Source organism: Aedes albopictus, chromosome 3 (genome assembly GCF_035046485.1).
Source record: "Aedes albopictus strain Foshan chromosome 3, AalbF5, whole genome shotgun sequence".
NCBI lineage: Eukaryota > Metazoa > Arthropoda > Insecta > Diptera > Culicidae > Aedes > Aedes albopictus.
Genome location: NC_085138.1, coordinates 246,335,430 through 246,354,959, shown reverse-complemented (window position 1 = coordinate 246,354,959; position 19,530 = coordinate 246,335,430). Strand labels below are relative to the sequence as shown.

At 39.9% G+C, this 19,530-nt stretch overlaps 1 protein-coding gene and 1 long non-coding RNA gene across 2 annotated transcripts in view; one reads left to right on the top strand and one right to left on the bottom strand.

Annotated features, from left to right (window-relative positions):
* LOC134291769 (uncharacterized) overlaps positions 1–16,343 on the bottom strand; it is a 582,206-nt gene extending 565,863 nt beyond the window's left edge. The window contains exon 1 of the mRNA XM_062859930.1: positions 15,261–16,343. Within this exon, the coding sequence (XP_062715914.1) occupies positions 15,261–16,270 (1,010 nt within the window). The 5' untranslated portion in view covers positions 16,271–16,343. The remainder of the gene's footprint in view (positions 1–15,260) is intronic.
* A 1,609-nt stretch (positions 16,344–17,952) lies between these two features.
* On the top strand, positions 17,953–18,680 carry LOC134289988 (uncharacterized). The gene is made up of 2 exons (XR_009998782.1): positions 17,953–18,528; positions 18,564–18,680. It is a non-coding gene; the product is annotated as an uncharacterized LOC134289988 (long non-coding RNA).
* Positions 18,681–19,530: the final 850 nt, after the last annotated feature.

Sequence of the window (19,530 nt, the reverse complement as noted above, 5' to 3'; positions counted from 1 at the left end):
TCCCACCAGAAATGGTCAAATGTAAAAGAGAGCCAATACATGCGACGTATCAATGACTTATTCAGTAACATGATAAACGGTTAACCAGTACATAATCTCAGACCATATTTGAGAGAACCGGTAGTGTTCCATAACTGGTGATGAGACGAGAAGCCCACCGGAAGTGGTAAAATATAGAAGGGAACCAAGCCATAGCGGCGTTTTTGATTTTTTGATGAACGGTCAACAAGAAAGTAGTCTCAGGCCACATCTAGAACTAGTAATAGTATTTCAGAATCGGTTGCGGGTGTTCCATGGGAAGTGATTAAATAGAAGTGAACGAAATTCGTGCATGCGACACATAAAATCGCAGCTTTTTCTAAAATTTGCGGCTGGTTGAGCCCTCGCTCTTCTCATTGCGATTGAAATTTGAATGGAAAATTTCCATTTTCTGCTTTTTCTCGTAAGGAGGTCAAATTTCACATGAATCGTGTTACCAATGATACTAAAATATAGCCTAAAGTGTGCTAAAAACACTTTCATTTCATTTCATTTTATTTATTCAAATAAGTAACTTAAGATCTAACGTCTTTTTTATGTTACATTGATTTTGTGTAGAATAAGTGCAACTATTCACATTCGACCTTACAGAAGCATAGCTTAGTTAAGTTGTCTTGTATAATAACATAAGAAGTATCTTTCAAAGTGCTCAAAACATGTCCATCTAAATCCCATCCCTGATGATTCAACTGTTAGTTCATTTGGTAACGAGTTCCAATGCGCAACACCTCTTACGAAAAAGGAGTTTCCATACTTAGACGATAAGTGCCGAGGTAAGATAAATTTAATACATCTCCCACTTCTACTAAAAGTCAATTTACTGTGTAAATAACCAGGTTCTTTATGTGCTATAATGCTATGAATTATAAGACATGCTCGAAGTTTGGCAAAGTTTTCGAAAGAACATCCTATTAATTTACATTGCAAGTGTGAAACATGATCGAAACGCCTAAGATTGAAAACATATCTCACACAGGCATTCAAGGCTACACGGAGTTTATTCATCGAATTTGCCGATGCTTGAGGTAACAAAAAATCACATGCAATAAAAAACGGAAAAATCAAGGCTTTGAATAATTTCAATTTAATTTCAGAGGTAAGAAAATGTGCAGTAAGTTGCAAAGTTTTCAACTTGCCATAAATTTTTCCACACTGTTGAAGAATGTAATCATCCCAGCTAAAATCATTTTTCAACGTGTAACCGATGCTAGAGGCTTTCTCCACGTATATTAAAGAATTCCCATTTAAAGACAGTATTGGAAAACTCTCAGCACGGGTTGTGGTCAAGTACATTGCGTGCGTCTTTTCTACGTTTATCGATAGTTGATTTCTTGTGGACCAATCAAGTATCCTGGCCAAGTCTTCATTGACGTATCTAGAAATGGTATTCAAATCATGATCTGAACAATCAAAATAGAGTTGAACATCATCAGCATATATGTGAACTTTGCAATATTTCAACACGTTGGGCAAATCATTAATGTATAAAGCGAAGAAAATGGGTCCTAGTATAGACCCCTGAGGAACTCCAGACATTATCGGGTTAAAACTAGAAAAACTTCCATTATTGTATACACATTGAGTGCGTTCAGTTAGAAAAGAGTATATCAGTTGTGTAGCTTCAAAAGAAAATCCAAATTTATTCTGAAGTTTGGTGCAAAGCTTTGAATGGCAAATCGTGTCGAATGCCTTTGAAAAATCTAGCAAAACTAAAACTACTGGTTTTCCTTTGTCTAGTACTACCCCAATGTCGTCAAAAACTTTCATCATAGCTGTTTTCGTACTATGTTTAGACCTATAACCTGATTGAAATTGCGTTAAAAGGTTAAATTCATCAACATATTTACATATTTGTATTTTGAGCAGTAGTTCGAAGACCTTAGACAGGGCACTCAAAATGCTAATGGGACGAAAATTTCGAATGGAGTTCAAAGAGTTTTTGACGTAAACTACGTCTTACGGGAAGTACTGGGTGTAAAATGAAAATCTAAAATTTTGCGACCGTCACGAAAAATTGATAGGTTTTGAGCGCTAATAACTCAGCCGTTTCTCGACCGATTTTCAAAATTTTTGCACCGATCGATCACAAATTTATCTACGCGTTGAAATAATTATAGCTAACTATTGATTTTCAACAGCAAACTATTGAAAATTTGGGAAAAGTGAACACATGTTTTATCCAGCCAATCACGTGCGAGCACATGTTTGCGATTTTTCGTCGAGCACCACCCAGTATAAAAGATTACTGCTTCTTCCCATCTTCCTCCAACAAACCAATCCCATCAAAAGATGGTCAAAACAAACAAGACTTAAGTCAAAATAATGTAAATATTAACTTTTTATAAAAATAACTAAAGATGAAAAGAGAAATCTGTATCACTTGAAAAGTAAAACATGTAATGTAAATACGAAAACTGAAATAAAGATCAATTTAATCAATCCCATCTTCCTCCATTCTGCATCGACTCCTCGAGGGGAACGCATCGGAGGAGAACAGCCCAGTACCTCGTTTGCATTTTCGCTGCTCAGTATACTTCCACATGCCGAGCACGGTGGTTGCCGACGGTCGCGCGTCGTCGTGCCTGGCCTGATGCGGTACAAATGGAGCTGCTGACCAGTCCAGAGGGGAACGCATCGGAGGAGAACAGCCATAGTCATTCCGAGCGCGGTGGTAGCTGTCGGCGGTTGCGCGTGCGTCTTCGCGTCGGAGTGCGCGGCAGCACGAGTGGATCTGACGACCACACAGAGCAGTTTCTCCTTTTGCATGTTCGTTTAGTATTCTGTGACATGCGGAGCGCGGTGGATGTCAACAGTTGTGCGTCGTCGTGCGCGGCGTGCAGTGGTAAAATTGGAGTAGCCAGCCGGATGAGGACTTTTCATCGTCGGATGGAAATGATGTAAATTAAAACAGCCCTTCTAAGGGCTATAAAACTGTCCCACAAGAGAGAACGGATAATTTTCCAGGTTACGGTTTTAAGTGAAATTACTATGAGATGGCTGTTTTAAATGGAAGGAACAAAATCAGCAAAATTTGTACGACTTGATTGAAAATTTGTTCAATTTCTTCAACTTAGAAAAATGGTTACTTTGATGAAGAAAATGAGCATTGTTAAACAGTGTTGCCAAATTTGATTGAATAAGTACTTTATGCAATTCAGTATCATAATTTATATTTTATCTAACTCATTTTAGTATCATAATGGCCAATTTTTCCGAACTGGTTCATTATGCAACTGAAATGAGTTGCATAATAAAAAATAGTTGAGTAATGTTCATAATGCAACTCATATGAGTTGCATTATGAACATTATACAACTCAAATGAGTTGCATTATGAAAAAATCATTGCATAAAATTTTGTATCGAACTCGTTGCAAAATTCAATTTTTTCAGCACTCTTCGTATTTATCCAACTCGGCAAGCCTCGTTGGATAAATGTACGACTCGTGCTGAAAAAATCAACTTTTTGCAACTCGTTACATAAATAACTATTAACTGTTTAAAATGTGCAATACTTAACCATGATATTAAATTATTATTTATAAGTATTAAACTTTTAATAAATCTAGTCTACCAATTTGCAAAAGTATGATTTGCATATTAAAATGAATTTGCTGAACATTAATCAAACCAATATTGCAAATAAATCCTATGGCATCACTGATTCTTACCCCTCTCTCATCGAACCAACCACGTTCGAGAGGGGAAAACGAACCGCCTTGCCGTATAAAAGCAAACTGCTTCTTCCCATTTTCTCTTATTCTTTGCCAACTCTTTGACGGGAACGCATCAGCGGAGCGCTCACTTCACTTCCTTCAGTATGCTTTGGCAAGCCGATCGCGATGGTCGACGGCGGTTGCGCGCGAGTGCGTCTGCTTTCGCATCGCCTCGCAAACCCACCATCGGAGTCAATGCCACCGTCGCCGTTCGGGATTTCGCAATCATAACTACCGAATTTCCCCTTTAGTAAGCAATTAAATTTAAACAGCCCTTATGAGGGCTACAATTCTATATTTTCTGCAAGAGTTGATTCCGAATTAAGTGGAGACATGCAAATGCCGACATTTTAAAACCATCTACTACGCGAGTGCGGTAAAATTGCATGAAATGGGGTGCCTACGCTACCACGGCACTGGAAATCTAAAATTTTACGACGGTCACGAAATTATGTCAGATTTTGCACGCCAATAACTCAGCCATTAATAGTATTATTTCCAAATATTTCATATTAATCGATTGGAAATGTATGTACGTACCATTTATGACAAATAATCAAAATTATTGATTTTCAACAGCAAACTATCGAAAATTTGGGAAAAGTAAGCCGATGCGATTGCGTGCGAGCACATTTTTGCGTTTTGCCGTCCTGTTAAATTCTTCTCATCTTCCATCATTCGTTCATGACCTTTCTAGGGGATTGCATTGAACGAGGGCTAGCCAGTTTCTTCGTTTGCGTTTGCCAATGTTCCTCCACAAGAATGAACCGAATAATTTTCTAAGGAAGACGAAGCGCCGGGTTACAAATAATGTCAAAATCGGCACAGTCTCAAAGCCGGAGTAGCGGAGTAGTGGAAATATAATTGCTTCTTGTAGCATCCATGATACACTCCATATAAATTTACAAAAGCGAGTTGATCGGAAATTTCCAATAATTTTCTTAAACTTAGAGAAATTGCAAGTTTAATGAAGAAATGAAGATTATTTATCAACCAAAATTCAATTAGTATTATACTACGATTTATAGAAATTCTTTAATAAATAATAATATATAGGCAATTCCAGTCATGAAATTAGCAAAAGCTTAATGATTTGCATTTTTGATTGATCTGTTTGATTGCAAAGTAAGCTGTATGGCATTACTGATTCTTACCCCTCTCTCGTCAAACTAATTCTTCTTCTAAATCTATCAAACCAATTCTTCTTCTTCTTCTTCTTCTTCTTCTTCTTCTTCTTATGGACGTCCTAAGACAAAGCCTCGTCGCTGTTCCGACTTTTGCTGCCAGAACAATGAAATTTGTTGAACTCACGTGCAATAATTTGACTAAATTCTGGTTCGAACAGCCTTTTCAAGGGCTTAATCTATTTTCTGAAAGAGTAAATGGCAGATTTTCCGATAAAGTGACGCTGGTCACATAAGCGTCAAAACTGCCGAATTTTGAAACCTACTATAGTATACTAAACAAAATGCAACAGCATTGTGCGGAAATAAAACCGTGTCTTTTCATCTGGTCGTGTCTCTGAATTTATCGAGTGCGCTTTCTTCTTGCGCTACCATCAACGCAGTGTATAAGGGATTTCAGCCGGCTTCGCTTAGGCTTCAAACTGTGGATAACTGACACTGAGGAAGATTACAAGTGGTAGTCGATACGCGTATATGTCAAAGGATAAGCAAATAGGGCGGAATTAAAAGGTGCAACACTTATTACACTAATTTGAAGAGGGTATTCTGCTTAGAACTTGTAGAATTTACCTTGTTTCTTATGATATGATTATTTTTATTGATTCAAACTATTGATTCAATCAATAAAAAACTGCTTTACGTAGTTTACGTCATGCGGTTGTGTCTTGTACACGCCCCTCTAATTTTTTTTTTCTTAATGGGGATAACCTTTGCTTCTTTCCAACATTTGGGAAACCGTCTACTTGTAACAATTGTATTAAACATGTGTACCATCAATGGAAGTATGCATGGGATACACATTTTTAGGAATTTAATTGATACATTATCAAGGCCTACGGCATCAGATTTGATGTCAAACAAAGCAATAATAACTTGGACTTCATCAACAGCATTGAAATTGAACGCAAGGAGTTCTTGATTTCGATGAACAGGTCTGAAAGAATTGCTTTCGTTAAAAGATTCGGAGAAAACAGTATTTACATCATTTGCATCAAAATTGTTACACGAGTCTTTGGAATTATTTATTCCAGCATGTTTCAATCGTTTCCAAAGTAGCTTTGGAGGTAAATCAGTGTTGATTTGTGAACTGTAGTAATCAGTTTTTGACCTTTTTATAAGGTAGTTCACTCTATTTCGCAGTCTTCTATAAAGAGCATGATCTACGTCGTTTGATGATATTTTCCATTGTTTAAATGCTAAATCCCTGTCCACTATAGCTTTCGCAATGTTGTTATTGAACCACGGATTAGATTTACGGTATTGAGCAACAGAGCGTAAAGGCACAAACGTTTCATGTAGATCACAAAGAACGGCATTGAAACATTCAGTGAGAATGTCAGGATCATTGATACTATAGAACGCCTCCCAATCAATTAATTGCAATGACTTTCGCAAGGAACTTATATTGACGCGGTTGTAGTCTCGATATTGGAAACAATAGAGTGTGCTATTGCTGTTGTTATCTATGTCTAAAGAGGCGAATATCAGATCATGATTAGATAGAACGGGAAAGTCAACTTGGTTAAACTTCAGAACTTTATTAGGAGCGTTAGATATTAACAAGTCAAGTTGCGAAGAACCGTTTGAATAAAAAAATGTTGGTTCAGTTCCTATACATTCTACACCATAGCCAGTCATAACATCTTGAAACTTGGCAACCCTGGAAGTGTGCGAATCAGCTAAATTAGTATTAAAATCACCAAGGAAAAACATTCCATTGTAATAGGCACCATACTGACAGAACAATGAGTTCAATGTTTCTGAGCAGTCCACATTGGGAGGATTATAGAATACCCCAAAAAGGTGCTTCTCTATATGGATCCTTATCTCGCAAAGCATGTATTCAGTGTTTGAGCCATTTTCAGACATATCTAAAAAATTGTAATTAAGTCCATGTTTAATGTACATTAGTACACCTCCACCTAGTCTACCCGTTCTATCATTCCTCACCAAATTATAGCCTTCGATCGTAAGAATGCTACTATCGGTTTGGCCATTCAGCCATGTCTCACACACACAGATAATGTCTACAGTAGATACACAGATCATTTGCTTAAGCTCAATAAATTTTGCCATACGACGAGCGCAAATGCTTTGGCTGTTCACACAGCATATCGACAGTTTACCCGGTACAAAAGCGCTCTTCATGACTATTCCAGGAATGCTCCAATTCGAAGAGGTGTTGATATGTGCCTCGTTATCCATTATCAATAGAAAAAACGGACGAGATTGAAACGGAAAATAATTTGAGCACCCATTCTACGTTTACAATATTAAAGTTCATATCCAAAACACAATTCATTTTTACATCAACGAAATCAAAGTGCAACAAAAAGCAAAAAATCGAATTGGACATTATTTATGGATAAGAAAAAATGAAAATATCAAATACATAAAAAAAACGGCGGTCTCCCGGGTCCCAGCAACAGCAACAAAACAGCATCCAACAGGCGGCATCCCAGCAACATCAGCAACAGCAGCATATTATGTGTCCAGCAACAGTAGATTTGACTTTTAGGAGGGGTGGCATAGGACATCTAGGGAACGGATTGGAAGGATGAAATCAAAAACTATTAAGGATTAGGTAAAGATTGAAAAACTTTCAGGAAGAAATCAAAGGAAATCATCAGGAAAGGAATCATATGAAGAAAAATGACAAATCATGGGAAAGGTTAAGATGCATGTAGGAGATGGTCCAGTTCTTCCGATGACTTCACAGCAATCCCACGAGGATCACAAAGTGAGCTGTGATTGTGAATAAAGTCAACCTTCTTCATGCATTAGCTGACGCTCACCCCGCTGCCATAGTGAATAGAATGGTGTCATAATGACCCCAATGCACAACTAGGGGTAAGGTGGTCAAGCAGTCAACTAAGAGGTCTGATATTTTTTAGCTATGTTTTGTTGTTGAACATAACATCGGAATATGTACAAATATACGGGACTTCACATCTGACTTTTTAAAAAGAAATCTTTTTCTTCACTTATGAACACTAAGTCCCGAGTTTTATTAATCATTCACTTTTCACTTGCTACATAAGTCTTTCCTACGGCTGAAGGCCACACTTTTCTATCAGACTTCACTTAGAACTTGCTACATAAGTTTTCCCTACGGCTGAAGGCCACACTTTTCTATCAGACTTCACTTAGAACTTCTAACTGCTCGCACTCAAGGTTTCCTACTGACTGACTGGCCTCGACCACCTGGGCTAAGGGCGCAGCTGCGTCCTCCGGTGGGGCTCGATGAGAATCTTGCTGGCATCAGCGAAAGGCCATCGGATGATGTTGGCCTGGATTGCGTCGATCGAAGTATTGGTGACCGTTGCCGTTCCAGGGGCATTGACACGCGTCGCTCGGGGCTTCGATGTTGCCAACGGTCGGTCCTCATGGTGGATTGCTGACTGCGTTGTCAGCAACTGTATGCTCGTCGTCCAAAGTTCGTTGTCGCCAAGTGTTGGTGTTCATGGCGGTTTGCCAAGTGCCTGGTCAGCATCTAGTCCACGATGGTAGAGACCGTAGATCGTGGGTAGAGCTTAGGGATGTCCATAACTATGTATCATCAATAAGTTTCCCAAATCTATGAAAGCCAAAATTGATGCTTTTTGAAAGTTAAAATTGTGTTTTTCTATATAAAATGATTCAGGAACATTTTAACTAACGTCGATGGAAAAATCATGAGTACAGTTTCGACGAGAAAGGCACTATCACCACTAGGTGGATTAATCTGGGTTTTTCATTTGAACTTTCTTTCGCAGTGAGAAAGCTAATTGAAGTTTACGTTTGTCGCCTGTACTGAAAAAAAAAACAATTTTAATTACACGACAGCTACTTTGTTCATTCTTCTTAACGAAATCACTCGACTTTGACGGGCAACAGGTTTGTTTGCATGCAAAAGATCGCGTACATTTCACACCAGTCGTGTTTCTCACGTAAACTTGTTTCAAATATTAAATTAACCTCAGCCGGGAACTTTTCTCATCATTGAATTTTTAATTGGAAAACATAATTCCGCCAGCAGCCGAATCGCTTTGATCATATTTTTCCTCGTTTTCCTACAGCTTTTTCGTCCTCTCGCCGTCATAATGGTGCATCGGAATTGTATACGGAGGGACCGTTCGTCGTCGTCGTGTCGAAAAATTGACACCTCTCAACTGCATCTCCGCTTACAACAACTTCTGTGGTGGTTCACAAAGCTGTTAATAATTTTCCCAATGCTGCTCTCTGTGGCAAATGGAAAATAAATTCTCCGTTCACGTCGTATGGTACATGAAAGCAATTGCACGAACCGCATACTTTTCGAAGTCACCGGAAATGCTAACAGCGGAAAAATGCTGTTTGATCGATCCACCAAGCAGTAGTAAATGTATGATTGAACCTTTCTTTTGCAACAGTAACAGACCCAAATTCATATTTAAAGTTATTTAGACAATAAACAACTGTTGAAACAGTTGCTTGGAATAAAAAAACTCTAAGTATTGTAATAAATTTGTAGACCTTTCGGTACACAGAGCTATAAAGTCGCCAATTGGATTTCGTGTAATATATCCAATAGAGAAATTTACCTGATTTCATACCTTTTCTCCACGTCTCCGACTAGATGCCCTAACAACATCTCATCATCAGTACAATTCCGTTTGGTCCGCTTTCAACAAAAGAACTTTTCACTTCTGCGCTACCTGGCCGATTAGAGTCGCAAAGGAACTCATTGCTCTCCGAGGCTTTCCTTCAACGCTTTTCCTGCTTTCCTTCTCAGGCTGGGCTCGGGTAGAAACACCGTTACGGGTCACCGAGATGACGATGGAGGTGGCGGTCGGTGGAAACTTACACCTGCTGCTCAGTTACATCCTGTTAGCTGCCAGCGCTCCGGTAGGACAGGTAGGAAAAGGAAAAACGCGAGAAGGTTCCCTTGTGTGCCATTGTGTCTGAGCGTTGAATTGGGTTCTCTCCGGTTGACACCGCATTTCCAAAGTACATCAACACCGACAATAAAAAAAATGCAGGCTACCAACTACAAAAGGTGTCACGTTGGGTGTAATGCGTTTTGATCGCTGCTGGTGGAAATGATGAGAAAGAGCGCCGGAGAACAACATGTAAATTAGGTGGCAACCGTTGAAAGTGATGTTGTGAGTGAAAGTGTTATGAGAATTATGGGTCAGGTTGTGTTGGCGGTTTGGATTCATAGCTGGAAAAGTATAATCCTAATGCTACATCAGGACTTTTTTTACAGCAGATGAAAAACATAGAACGTCAGGTTCCTGGTTATAAAGAGTGGTGTCATCGAGGTTAATCCAAGTTACTCACTGAGTAATCAGATCTTGGAATAAACAAAATTAATTTCCTACCTGTATGAACGCCCATGAATTACTCCAAAAATTCCACGGAAATGACTCTACGAGAGCTCTTAAAAATAATCTAGGGAATCGCGCTACTTGGGCGGTGGCTTCTATATTCGTCTGTTTTCTACTATAACTCAGTCAAATTTGAACCAATTGACACAACTTTTGGAATGTGGTGAGATAGGTATAGTATCTACCCGTGTACAACATTTCAAGTCAATTGGTTCAAAATTGACTTAGTTATATTGGAAAACAGACGAATATAGAATCCACCGCCCAAGTGGCGCGATACCCTATCACAGATTTATACCTAAATTTTCTCGAGGAATTTCTAGAGATTCTTTAAGGTATTAATTCAGATAGTTCATTAAAAATATTTTCAAAATGTTATTTAACCCTTATGTGGCCGACAGGGTACCCGGGTACCCAGCACCCATTTAAAATACACGGTGTAGAAAAAATCAAAAAGTTTGTCGGACACATAACGGGTAAGAAAATTTTGCAAGGATTGCTTCAGAAATTCTTTGAGAGATTTCTGCAGAAATTTATCAAAGGATTCATTTGGAAAACAAGTAATGGATTTCTGCAGACATTACTCCTGATAAAATCCTTCAGAAATTTCCGAAGCCAAATGTTCCCGAGAATTTAATATAAGTTCTGCCAGGAATGACATGGGAAATTTCTCCTTGGATTCCTTCCTGAATTGTTCCATAAATTCTTTTAAAAAATGTTTATAAAAATTCCTTTGAGGAAGTATTTTACGGATCCTTTTTTTTAGAACATCTACCATTGATTTCGTTAGAAATTGCTCTAGAATTTCATTTAGAGTCTATCTCGGAAGGATCCTCCAAAAATTTCTCCAACAACTCCTGTAGAATACCTTCCATGGGATTCCTCGGAAATGCCTTCATTAATTACACTAGTTTACAAAATAAAACGAAAGTCGTGAACTTCTGTCAACGACCAAAATTTTTGATGCATAATTTAGCGCTGATTTCGAAACCGTGCTTCAAACAATTTTTGAATTTGAACTCAATATGGAGTTTTACAACTTTTTAAAATTTGGAATTTAATAAAATTCAAATAACTTGCATTTTGTTCAATCAATTCAATATCTTTTTCAATAAATTAAAAAGCTGAATATAATAAATAAAAAGAAAATCGCGTTAAGACTGTACCTTTGAATTCCACTAAGAATTTGCATCCTTTGACAGATACGTATTTCGACCTCAACTGTAAGGTCGTCTTCAGTGTCTTGTACTTGACTCGACTGAAGAGATCCAACGCATTCTACACGTTTTATAAATCTTAGGTAAAAATAATAGGTAACTTAATCTAGGTAGTTTTTTTTTCGAGCATGCAAAAACCTATATCTATATTAACCTCCACCATAGACTAGGTAAAAAAAATCCTCCACCACCGAATAGGTACATTTTCCTCCAGCACAGGATAGGTAAACAAAGTTAATATATCACAGGTTTTATTTTTTTTTAAATAACGAAGCAATATTTTCAAAAACGGTTTTCCTACACATGTAGAGTATGGATCAGTGTATCTTCTGATTTTTTTTTCGTGTTGAAAAAGTTTTCCATTTTTTCAAAAACCATTTTTTTGTGAAATTTTGTTCAAAATGGTTATGAGACGCACGCCATACGAGAGTGCTTAGGGGGTAATAATTTGTAAAGCCACGAACTTCCATTGCCTTGATCCTTATTCAACAGCGTGTTAGGTACCTGTTTGTATATCTCTAGACTCTCAGCAACGTCCAATTTTCAAGGTGAAGTTACATTTTGCAAAATCCGAATATCCTCTGTAGTTACAGGGTGACCCTTCTCAAAGTCATGTTCAGCAACTTTCGACCTGAAATCGTATTCCAAACCTTTACTGTCCTCTGCGCCTTTCCCACCTCTGCCATATGTTCCCTGAATCTAACCTCCAAAGACCGTTTTGTTTGACCAACGTAGACCTTATCACAGTGGGAGCAACTGACTTTGTAAACGTCAACCTTGTTAAGGGTGTTAACCGGATCCTTTGTAGAGCCTAACGAAGTCTTCAACTGATTGCTTCTGCTAGAAAATACTAAATCGATCCCGAAATTTCTGAACCTAGAACGTAAACTATTAGTGATGTGTTGATCGAAGGGGACTGATACTCGCTTCAAAGATTCTGAAATAGAGGTAAGAGTTGTTAGGGAACCTCGATATCGCAACCTCTCATTTTTGTGGATGATGGCCTGAATTGTCCTCTCCTTGTATCCGTTGATTTTCGCTGTTTCGAATATGTGAGTGAGTTCCTTATTCTTCCCATCATCGCTTAGAGGTAGAGTCTGCATTCGGTGAACCATGTGGTGAAAAGTTGCCATCTTATGCTGGAAGGAGTGGTTCGACGAATAGGGGATGACACGCATGGTATTGGTAGGTTTCCTGTAAATCTCGAGTTCGAACGATGAACTGTCTTCCCTCTTAACTAATAGATCCAAAAATGGAAGTTTTCCCTCCTTTTCTTCCTCGTGAGTGAACCTGATATCCTAATGCACATTGTTGAAGACCTCTAGAACCTTAGATAAAGTTTCCCGTTTGATCACACTGAAAATATCGTCGACGTACCTCCACCATTTCTCCGGAAGTAAACCATGCTCCTTTAGTTTGGTTTTTAAATTTGCCATGGAAAGCTCGCATAAAAATGGGGATAGGGGATTTCCCATGGGGACACCTTTGGTCTGCTTGTAGAACTGTCCACGCAATTGGAAGTAATTCTCATTCATGCACAGTCTGGCTAAACGTAAATAAGTCATAATTTTTCCTTTCCAAGCTGCGTCAGACTTTTGGGGTAGTAACCAATCCTCGAGAAGGTTAAGAGTATCCTTTACAGGGACACTTAGGAATAGTGTTGTGACGTCGAAAGAAACCATAATCTCGTCCTCCTTGATGGTTCCTGATTCCAACAACTTTTGGGTGAACCCCTGAGTGTTTTTGACCGAACTAGTGGGGAAGAGTTTTGGCATACTTTGGAACTCTTTGACTAACCATTTAACCAATTTATGGGTAGGGGATCCTTCAGCTGAAATAATCTCTCGCATCTCTTGACCGGGTTTGTGAATTTTAGGAAGACCTTTAATCCGCGGAAGAATGGGATTTGCTTCCTTCAAACGAGTTTCTCCGATGATGGGTTTACAGTCTTTCAGGGTCTTGTCTGTCAGCTTGATAAGTCTGGGTAGTGGGTCTACTCGTAGATGTCTGTATGGTCATTCGTTTATCTTCTTCTCCATCTGTTCATCGTAGTCCTTCTTGTCCATAATAACAACCGCGTTACCTTTGTCTGCCTTCATGTAGTATACTGGTTTCTTTTTCATTTCCGTTACAATCCTTGTCTCGTCTGAATTTACCTTACTGCGCTGTCCTGTTTTGATGGCGATGTTCCTGGCTGTATTTTAGTCTTTGATGTTAACGTTCTGTGTGATCGCTGTTTCCATGTCCACGATGATCTGTTCCACGTCTGGCTTCGAAGTAACCGCATATCCTAACCCCTTATTGAGGTGTGTCAATTGTTCCTCAATGAACTGTTGCGTCCAACGGTTTACTACGAATCCTTCAATGGATTGAACCATCGGAACAGTAGTGTGGGTGTCCTTCGTCGCTCTGGTCTCGTTTCGTAGATTCGTCAGCTTCTTTTTGTGTAGTCGTCTCTTCCTGTCTGCTTCACATTCCTCTGCTCGCTTTACCTTGGTGAGGAACAATGGGAAGCCTTCCGGATATTCGTTGGACAACTTTAAATGCAGGGAATAGCACTTAAGTGTCAGCTTGTCCAACTTGGCGTAGTGGCGTTTGATGGTGTCTGCGATGTACTCTGCTTCGGCCTTCCTGGTGACGCTGGGTGGGATGTGCTTCTTGACCTTAATCCTATGACTAACGGGTGTTAGTTTCTCCTTTTGACACTTCTTCAGAAATGCCACGTCCTTCTGAATGCTGATGATGGATCTCTTCAAATCGATGAAATAACTCTGCTTCGTCCGCTTGGTAGCCATGATGATGATGATTAACCTGGGCTTGTTAGGGAAATATCTGTAAATAAAAAGAAAATCGCGTTAAAATATAAAATAGTTATTTATGTAACGAGTTGCAAAATGTTGATTTTTTCAGTACGAGTCGTACATTTATCCAAAGCGTCTGGCAACAAAATCAACGGATCAAAAACAGATTGATTGAAATACTCCCCCGAATCGATTCCGTTCCTTAATTCTGCAAGTTGTTCATCTTCTGCAGAGTAGTAGATACGTTAACTTGTTTGAAGCACGGTTGTTCCCTCCAGTATAACGCCGTGCTTCCCCCATCATCTCCTTACATCGGGGGAGTTTCTCTCATTCTTGTCATTCTCTATCTTTATCATATAGGTGAATTTCTTCTCAAACGTGTGGAGCACGGATTGTGTTTGATTAGATTTGAACCGAATCCTACATGTGACGGAATCGAATCCTGTTTCTCTCGCTTGCTTCTGTATGTATATGCACAGAGGCACACAATGCGGCGTGGCGGTTTAAGGCTGTACCGAAAATGAGCTGTGAATTCTGAAAAGGCTTAAGCTCTTCTTCTTATTCTTCTTCTTCTTCTTCTTATTCTTCTTCTTCTTCTTCTTTATGGATCGACATTCTCACTGGAACTTGGACTGTCTCTCTTCAACTTAGGTTCTATGAGCATTTCCACAGTTATTAATTAAATGGCTTTCTTTGCCTGCTATTTCATGAATTTGTACATTGTGAGGCAAGGACAATGATACACTATGCCCAGGGAGTCGAGAAAATTTCCCCTACCGGAACGGGAATCGAACCCACCGTCTCCGGATTGGCGATCCATAGCCTTAACCACTAGGCTAACTGGAGACCCTAAACATGGCTTAAACACATACATACATACATACATACATACATACATACATACATACATTTATTTGTTCAACATCACATTTACGACAAGACATAATCAACAATACCTAGTACGCCACAATACTCGGTTTGTGGCTGCCGCTCTCCATCCTCGGTCGCGCCCAATGCTCGCCAGGTCAGGCTCCACCTGGTCCGCCCATCGTGCTCTCTGCGCTCCACGCCTTCTTGTGCCAACCGGATCAGTTGCAAACACCAGCATTGGAGGGTTGTTGTCCGACATTCTTGCAACATGCCCTGCCCACCGTATCCTTCCGGCTTTGGCCACCTTCTGGATGCTGGGATCACCGTAAAGTGCAGCGAGCTCGTGGTTCATTTTTCTCCACCACACACCGTTCTCCTGCACACCACCGAAGATCGTCCTTAGCACGCGTCGCTCGAAAACTCCGAGTGCTTGCAGGTCCTCCTCGAGCATGGTCCATGTCTCGTGCCCGTAGAGGACCACCGGTCTTATTAGCGTTTTGTACATGGTGCATGTAGTGCGTTGGTGAATCTTTTTCGACCGCAGTTTCTTCTGGAGCCCGTAGTAGGCCCGACTTCCGCTGATGATGCGCCTCCGAATTTCACGGCTCACGTTGTTGTCAGCCATCAGTAAGGATCCGAGGTAGACGAATTCCTCCACCACCTCGAAAGTATCCCCGTCTATCGTAACATTAATACCCAGACGGATCCGGTCGTGTTCGGTTCCGCCTACCAGCATGTACTTTGTTTTTGAGGCATTCATCACCAGTCCGACCTTTGTTGCTTCGCATTTCAGGTGGGTGTACAGTTCTGCCATGGTTCCAAATGTTCTGGCAATAATGTCCATGTCGTCCGCAAAGCACACAAATTGACCGGATTTCGAGAAGATCGTACCCCAGCTGTTGAGCCCGGCTCGTCGCATAACACCTTCCAGGGCGATGTTGAATAGTAGGCAGGAAAGTCCATCACCTTGTTGTAGCCCCCGTCGAGATTCGAATGAACTGGATAGTTCATCCGAAATCCTTACGCTGTTCTGCACACCGTCCATCGTTGCTCTTATCAGTCTGGTAAGCTTCCCGGGAAAGCTGTTCTCGTCCATGAATGACTATCTGTTTCATGAATTGGGATCACTATTTTTAGCGACTATTGAAAAATTTACTGATTTTGAGTTGTGCCTTTATTGTGGAAAATTGATGAAAATAACAAAACCTCGCGTTTCTCATCGAATTTCAGAACGGGTCTTTGTGAGATGAAAGTTCGCATAGTTTTTCATCATTTGTCATCAAAATCTTAAAAATGACCAACTTTGGTTCCTATTGCAAGAAACCGACAATATACGGTTCCGTGGATACCTGGGATGCTATCAGCTTATCGAACATTACTGTATGATATTTCGGTGGTTGTGTCTGTCTGTGTTAATTGGGAGGGGTAGTCGATGGAGTCGTGTCGATTTTAACTATTTGTTGAAGACGCACTTCTCACTTTTCTTCGGGTTTTTATAGAGGCGAGTAGATTGTCTTATGGTTGACCATGTGAATGCAGTCGTGATGTTGCACATTTCCAGAGCTTGTTACTTGTACGTTATATAGACGATAGAGGCTTTTGATGCAGGGTCATTAGGCCGAATGGAATTGCAAAACTGAAAATGGATCTGTTGTTTTTACCCTTTTCGACAATAATTCCCAAAAACTATTTCAACAATGAAACTAGAAAGAATAGCCTATGTTGAAAAGAAAAAAAAATGAATATCAAAAGTTTCAGCGTCAAAAACTTGTTTGTGTAATGATACTAGAAAGAACGACCTATGTTCAAAGGAAGGAAAAATTCATACTGAGGGTGACATGTTCAACTCCTTGTCAGTCCAGGAACTTTTCGTAAAGAAAATATCCATGACTTCCTTGGTTATAGTGTATCTTCTCTTCGTGCATGCCACACGATACACACATGCAACATGGTCGTTGTCAGAGGAAGCTCTCAGTTAATAAATGTAGAAAAACTGTTGTACACTAAGCTGAGAAACAGGCTTTGTTCCAGTAGGGGCATAACGACAAAACAAGCCCCAATGATCATTCGGCCTAGTGACCATTCGGCCTAATGACCATTCGGCCTAATGAACTTCCGCCTAATGACCTTCGGTCGAATGGCCTGACACCAGGGTTTGCTAATGTTGACGCGGGGTTGATATTTATTGCAATGTTTTAGTGTTGATTTTTCCCGTAGTTGTTGTACTTTAGGATCAGTGTATCGCTATCCTTGTGATAGATGCTGCTTCAGTGTGTTGACATGGGTTTGATGTCTATTAAAGCGGTTGCATCGACTGCGATAGTTTTTTTTTTTTATCTGTATTAACGAGATTTTTAGCCCTAGGCTAGTTCATCTCGGGACCCACGCTTTACTTCCCTTCCGAAGGAAGAACTCACTATTTTGTGAGTTTGTCGGGAGTGGGATTCGATCCCAGGTCCTCGGCGTGATAGTCAAGTGTTCTAACCATTACACCAGGTCCGCTCCACACTGCGATAGTGTTTCCAACGCAAAAAAAAATGAGTCGTTACACAGCTTTCGAGAGAAAATTTGTTATGGTTTGGATGCCTTTTCTCTGTTGTGTGAAGGTTGAAAATTGGATCCATGGCGGTGCCGATATTTCGGCGGTGGCTTTCAGCCACGGTAACCACAAGTCTACTCTGAAGGCATCAGAACCGTTTCGTTTAGGGTTACTTTAGATATTATGTTTATCTGAATTCTTGTGCAAATCTGTGCGTCTGGTGTGGGAGAACTACCCGGATAAAAACCAACCATAGGGTGTATGGTGAAAACCATTCCTGCACCATACAGTGTACCAGCTACAATAAAGTGTATTGTAATGAAATGGTTCGCTATACTATACATTTACATTGGATTTTTATGTAACAATATATTATACTGTTTTTCTTACGTTTGAACCATTCACTTTTCCGAAACATTATTTTTCCGTGATTTTTTAATTATTTCTGGTGTTCGATTTGAATAGATCGTATGTTTGCTGTGATTCCTATGCAGATTCGACCTATTCAAATCGAACACCAGATTTATTCAGTTTAAGATTTTTTCCGTGCTTTGTTTTGTTGATGTTTGTAACTTTTTTGATGCAAAGGAAAGGAAAGAGAAAAAAGTGAATAAGTTGAAACATCAATTTAATCTTTTGTAATCGATATTTTTCGCCGCTGTCGATGCATCCTCGCTGGTGTCGAACACGTTTGTTATGCTCGGTTTCATCGCCGGGGTCATATATGACCCCTCCGGCTCCAAAGGGTTAATGCCAATAACATGTTTAAATCAGTGGTAAACCAGATGTCCTAAGAACTGCAGGTCCAAGCAGGGGTCCAAGAGATATGGCGGGCTCGAGGGCGGGCTAGGTGTGTAGAGTGCGATGAGAGAAATACGAATGCAATGTAGGCCAACCCGGAAAGATGCAGGTCAGATTACCGTAAATCAGTAGATGAGTTCAACACAGCCTCCTGTCACCGCAATACTGCCCCACAGCCAACATCTCTGGTTCCCACTTCCAGCCGCCTCGTTGAACATAATAGCGGCGGCTTGGTTCCCCATGATAGCGCAACAACATAATTCCAGGAGCAAAAATCAAAAGCGGCGAAACTTTTTTTCACAACCAATTTTTTTTACCTTTTAAAATCGTTAGTTTAAGCGAAACATGATTTTTAATTTCGCAATTATTTATTTAAAAATGAAGTCGTAATAGTATCAGCTCGTCTTCGTCACGGGAATAAAGTTTCCATAAAATTTAGAATTGTTATTGACATGATGCAGCCACAGTCAATAACCGATCCTGGATTTTGATGCTGACCTCAAAAACATGGCCGCGTGACAGGAGGCTGGTTCAACACTATTCTTTCTGTATTTGCATTTAGGGGAATTTTCTCCTCTTCTCTCATGTGAACTTGCCTTCGATCACAATCGAATCAAATGCGGTTGACAAACTTTATCTTTGACGTAGAGCCATCTTTAACATATGGACTGGACTGAACACTGAAATGACTTTTAATATAGGTTCGTCTGCGGGTTCGCTTTTTAACCTAACTTATATTTGAATCGAAATTGACAGTTATCTCATGAGTTGTTATGTATTTCAAACTTTAGTCAAACTGGTGCCTCAATATTGCAATAACGGTTAAGCACGCTGTAATGATACTTATGTACCTCGTCACCCACTTCATGCAACTACATTAGTGGTCTAATAACACTTAGCGCGCTCGGCATAGTTCCATCATGCCGCTCAAAGTGTTGCCACAAATAATGCTAAGTTTGCAAAACCCGGTTATCTGGCTGGTGGGGCATGGGAGCCTAAGCTTCAACTGTTAATGC